The sequence below is a fragment of the Lepidochelys kempii genome, chromosome 5 (genome assembly GCF_965140265.1).
Source record: "Lepidochelys kempii isolate rLepKem1 chromosome 5, rLepKem1.hap2, whole genome shotgun sequence".
Lineage (NCBI taxonomy): Eukaryota > Metazoa > Chordata > Testudines > Cheloniidae > Lepidochelys > Lepidochelys kempii.
This window is the reverse complement of record NC_133260.1, coordinates 89,856,310-89,862,309: the sequence shown is the minus strand read 5'-3', so window position 1 is coordinate 89,862,309 and position 6,000 is coordinate 89,856,310. Positions and strand designations below refer to the sequence as shown.

Sequence of the window (6,000 nt, the reverse complement as noted above, 5' to 3'; positions counted from 1 at the left end):
TCCTAAACTGTATTTCAGCAAACCTCCCTACTCCATCTAGAGCAACAGGATACTAGGTGAACAGTTTTAGTTCTGCTATGGAAGAAACATGATACTCACAAAACTGTGATAATCAGGTTAACTGCAGCACATGTGCACACACACACAAATATAAACACACACTGCACATAAAGTACAGATTTTGAAACTAGACAACATATGACAACAAAGGACTGAATATAGTAGCACCCTCCTTCACCAGATGCTACCCACATTTTTTTTTCTTCCAGATAATGGTAGGTATAATAGTTTCACAAACTTTTGGATCATTTTCAAAAGATGGCACAGTGGATGGGCTACAATCCCTCCTTATACCCCTGTCATTACAGGCAAATAGCAATTTGTGTACTTTACTTCACTGTGTACCTGTCTGTATACAGAAATGTGGGAATTTACAGGTGCACCCATTATGTGGTCCTCTGAAAATTTTCCCTTTAAATCTGAAACAACTTTCCTTAACCCTATATTGTGCTTGTCCTCCTTTAACTAATATGGGGTAAAAAATTTCTTCCTGATATAGAGAATCTCCAGCATTAAAGCAAGATCAATTTACAGTCTGCACCGAATCCTCTCTGCGGTATTCTTGACATTGCTAAAAGTACTGTGGTACAAACCATAGAGAACATTACCTTGAAGAATACACTTTCTGATGAATGCCATATACTAAACCTGAGATGAGTTTCATTTTGTAAAATCACTTATAAGAATTTAAGGAGTTGATTTGTCTTTCAATTTCATGAAATTGTATTTCATGGAAGCACATATTCAGAAGGAACCATTAATGATCACTTGTTTGTGATCAGGCTTAGATTTTCACCAAAGCAGAATTCCAGGATCAAATTGTTAAATTACTACCAAACAGCTAGAAATAACCGACTAGTAAATAACATAATTTTTCTGAACTTCATCTCTTCCTTGTAACATTCAAACAGTAGTTTTGATTTATCAGTAATTATTTTACAGAAGGAAAGGCCTCTTCCTATTATTATAGCTTTTGTTTCCGCCTCTAACTGCTGCATTTCTTGGACTAAGAATTTACAGAAAATCTAGACCACAACTAGGACATAATGTGGGCAACGAGGCTGTGAATAAACAGTGTTTAGATAACACAGGTCCCTTGTAAAATAAAACACTACGAACAACATTTTTAACCATCTTTAAAGATTACTGCTATATTCTAACAGAATGACATTTCCAAACATTTTCTGTTTTCACACATGGGGAAAGAGGAATATAAATAAAAAAAAATGAGTTCCCTTTCACACTTTACCGTAGAAAAGATCTGATTAGCTGGTCTAGTCACTGGGTTGATTTGGACAACAATACAAAACTAATCCGTAAATCTTAATTCTTGAAGAAGTTCATTCACCAGCTTCACAGCCCTTTGGTTTTTTAATCCAAGTTGGTTAAATCTGTAGGCAGTACGTATAAGAAGGTCAAAAACTTCATTGGTTGTATTGCTTGCCAGAATCACCTGAAGGAAAAACAGAATGGAGGAAAAGAGGAAATCATTTAATTTAGATTTATTACTCCAAGTGCAATCATTTATAGCTGTGTACTATGTGCTACATGTTGTTTTCTTCTAACTCCCCACAACCCTCCCCCATTTAGTCATTGATGTCATCTGAAAAGCAACTAAATTCCATAAAGCATGAAAATAAATTCCCCTCTGAGAAAGGAAGGAAGAAAGGAAGGAAGGAAATAAAGCCCAGGGACTAGATCTCAAAGTGCAACAGACCAGCACGTAGTGCACCAGGGAGGAGTTTTATTCCATCCATCCAGCTGCTGATCCCTGAGGGCTGCTCCACACTCTGCATCCCACTCTGGTTCCAACTCCTGCTTCTCATATGTCCTCAGCCCATCCTGGAAAGTTCCCTATGCCAGGAGGGGAAAATGTAGGAGGGGCTGGCATAGCTTCCCCTATGCTAGCTCAGGACTCCCTTGCACTAGGGGAATTCTAAGCTGTTGCCTTAAGGCAACTTTAAATTCTTTTTGTGCTACTGGTTCAACAGGACCATGGATCTTGTCTTCAGTCTTTCAATAAAGGGTTGTTATAGCACAATAAGGTGCTGCAGCCTAACTGTTAAAGGGTTTCACTGGTCTATAAAGGGAAGAAAGCACATAAGACTTGGAAAATAAACAGACCCAAATGAAAAGTTATGTATGCTTCCAAACAAATTTAAAATACATCATTTTTATGTTAATGAATAATCAACAGTCATTTTCTGTAATACACCCAAGATTTCTAACATATCCTAGCAGTGCTTAAAGAAAGTAATGTTATATTTGTTTATTCCAACTAACAGCAGCTAAAAGGCATAATCAACAACAATAATGTTCTAGTTCCACTCACTGCAAAATGAATTTTCTCATGTGTTACAGGCCTTATAAAAGATAAAAGGAGTACAGTACTTTTCCACTGAGAGGAAGAATTTCCAGACAAAGTGCTAAAGCAAAATAATGATGTGAAGTCCTGGCCTGCTTGTATCGGAGGGTTTGACTTCTTATTGTACAACATGACCTATAAATATATGTAACAAATGTAGTAGCTAAAGAACAATATAATAATAATCTAACATTTATGTAGCACTTTATGTATTAATCTTAAAAGGATCCCAAAGCACTTCATGGTGTCTATTATGTCTGCAAATTGGTTCATCCATCAGTGAAATGCAGTCACTTCTGGGGTGAAACATGACAATTATTTAACAGTTCCCAGCAAACAACTCTACGTAAGAGAAAAAAAAAATTAAAGAATACTGGGTTTTCTTGATAGTCTTTCGACTGTACAATATGAGAATCAAAATTCAGAACTGAAGATAAGTCCCCTGTTGCTGGGTTAAAATGGACTCAAGATGCTGTTAAGGTATATTCAGTCCCCAATACAAGGATAACCTTATATTACTATGTAGCAAAACTTTTACCTACCACTGGGCTCCATAGAGAACTGTGACCAGCACTCCTTGCTGAAATGAATATTATTTAATCACAGGACTTAAGAGTTGGAGTATTTAAATATGGACTATTATATCTGTGTTCCACACTAATTTAGAAAGAGATTAGTTAATAATGGGAAGGACTAATTGAATTAGGTCATCTTGTCCATTCTTCTGCAAGTGTAGGATTATATAAACGCAGATCTCAGAATGGATCCTTGTGCTGGTGCACACATTTTCCACGTGTGCAACAATCAGATTATTTTGACCACCAGTTTCCACTGAGGCCATGCTCATGCCCTGGATGTTCTCATATGCGTCCTCCATCCAAGGGCATAAAGGGCAGAGTGGGTCCAACTGTCCCTCAGTTCCTTTGCCAATAGAGAATTCCAGAGCTATAAGACTCCATACAAATGGGGAAGGAGAGTGCGTCATGGGAGTCATGTGGACAATATATCTCAATGAACCACAGTTAATTTAAGATAAGTAACTTGTTTTGCCAAAGAACATACTGATATTTTTGTCAAAAAAAATTAATGCCCAAAAGTGAAATATTCCAATTCAAAATGATGCTACAGTGTCTGTCTTATCTCTGTAAGATAAGTAACTGTTCTTTCTTCAATTATTTGTCCACATAGATCCCACTACTGGTGACTAGTACCTCCTGGCTTGGAGGTGGATGGTACGAGTCCTATTTAAATGAGGATTGCAGGACAGCTCTACCAAAGCAAGCATCCAATATGCAAGTCTCAACTAAGAAATAGTCTTGGGAGAACATGTGGACAGATCACTATGTAGCGTCCTCCAAATTTCTAAGAACATAAGAAGGGTCATTACTGGATCAGACCAATGGTGCACCTAGCCCAGACTCCAACAGTGGCCAGTGCCAGATATTTCAGAGGGAATGAACAGAACAGGCAATTTTCAAGTAATCCATCTTCTGCCATCCAGTCCCAGCTTCTGGCAGTTAGAGGGTTAGGGAAACCCAGAGCATCTTTTCTAATTGCCATTGATGGACCTATCCTCCTTGAATTTATCTAATTCTTTTTTGAATGCAGTTATACTTTTGGCCTTCACAACATGAGTTCCACAATGAGTTCCATGGGTTGACTGTGTATTGTGTGAAGAAGTACTTATGTTTGTTTTAAACTTGCTGTCTAATAATTTCATTGGGTGACCTTTGGTTCTTCTGTCATGTGAATTTCCTTAACACTTAACACTTCCTTATTTGCTTTCTCCACATCATTCATGATTTTATAGACCTCTATCATATCCCTACTTAGTCGTCTCTTTTCTAAGATGAACAGTCTAGTCTTTATAATCTCTCCTCATATGGAAGCTGTTCAGACCCCTAATAATTTTTGTTGCCTTTCTCTGTACTTTTGCCAATTCTAATATATCTTTTTTGAGATGGGGCAACCAGAACCACATGCAGTATTCAAGGTGTGGATGTACGGTGGATTTATATAGTGGCATTATGATATTTTCTTTCTATTTTCTATCTTTTTCCAAATGGCTCCTAACATCCTGTTAGTTTTTTGACTGCCACTGAAAATTGAGTAGATATTTTTCAGAGAACTATCCACGATGACTCCAAAATCTCTTTCTTGAGTGACAATAGCTTATTTAGACCCCATCATTTTGTATGTATAGTTGAGATTATGTTTTCCAGTGTACATCACTTTGTATTTATCCACATTGAATTTCATCTGCCATTTTGTTGCCCACTTACAAAGGGATCTCATAAAACTGGGTAACTCTTCAGAGTCGGTTTTGGACTTAACTGTCTTGAGTAATTTTGATCATATGGATATTTTGGCACCTCACTGTTCACTCCCTTTTCAAGGTCATTTATGAATATGTTGAACACCACAAGTCCCAGTATAGGCCTTTGGGGGACCCAACTCTCTCTGCTATGAAAACTGACCATTTATTCCTACTTTATTTCCTATCTTTTAACCACTTACTGAACCATGAAGGGACCCTTCCCTCTTATCCCATAACTGTTTACTTTGCTTAAGAGCGTTTGGTGTGGGACCTAGTCAAAGGCTTTCTGAAAGTCAAGTACACTATATCAACTGGCTTCAGAGTAGCAGCTGTGTTAGTCTGTATCCGCAAAAACAAAAGGAGTATTTGTGGCACCTTAGAGACTAACAAATTTATTTGAGCATAAGCTTTCGTGAACTACAGCTCACTTCATCAGATGCATGCAGTAAAAAATACAGTGGCGGGAGATTTTATATACACAGAGAACATGTAACAATGGGTGTTCCCGTACACACTGTAATGAGAGAGATCAGGTAAGGTGAGCTATTACCAGCAGGAGAGCGGGGGGGAAAAACCTTTGTAATGATAATCAAGGTGATAATCAAGGTCTGTAATCGAGTGACCAAAGAGATTGAAGTGTTCTCCAACTGGCCCTTGAGGAATTCCACCATGATGTCAACAATTTCCATCCCACCATCAAACTCTTCAACAAAAAAAACTTCAAAAACAGACTCCAACGAGAGACTGCCGAATTGGAATTAATTTGCAAACTGGATACAATTAACTTAGGCTTGAATAAAGACTGGGAGTGGATGTGTCATTACACAAAGTAAAACTATTTCCCCATGTTTATTTCCCGCCCCCGCCCCTACTGTTCCTCACACGTTCTTGTCAACTGCTGGAAATGGCCCACCTTGATTATCACTACAAAAGGTTTTTTCCGCCCTGCTCTCCTGCTGGTGATAGCTCACCTTACCTGATCACTCTCGTTACAGTGTGTATGGTAACACCCATTATTCCATGTTCTCCGTGTATATAAGTCTCCCCCCACTGTATTTTCCACTGAATGCATCTGATGAAGTAAGCTGTAGCTCATGAAAGCTTATGCTCAAATAAATTTGTTAGTCTCTAAGGTGCCACAAGTACTCCTTTTCTTTTTGCGGATACAGACTAACACGGCTGCTACTCTGAAACCTGTCATTATGCAAGGCACTGAATTTAGCCGCATGGAGTGGAAATTTATCAACTTCATGAAAAA

General features: G+C 38.1%; 1 protein-coding gene across 10 annotated transcripts in view; it reads right to left on the bottom strand.

The window, feature by feature from the left end:
• Window positions 1-928: 928 nt before the first annotated feature.
• Window positions 929-6,000, bottom strand: part of FANCC (FA complementation group C) — a 156,769-nt gene continuing 151,697 nt past the window's right edge. For all 10 annotated transcript variants that reach the window (XM_073344975.1, XM_073344973.1, XM_073344976.1 and 7 more), the window contains one exon: window positions 929-1,513. In XM_073344975.1, coding sequence (XP_073201076.1) covers window positions 1,370-1,513 — 144 coding nt within the window. In that variant the 3' untranslated portion in view covers window positions 929-1,369. The remainder of the gene's footprint in view (window positions 1,514-6,000) is intronic.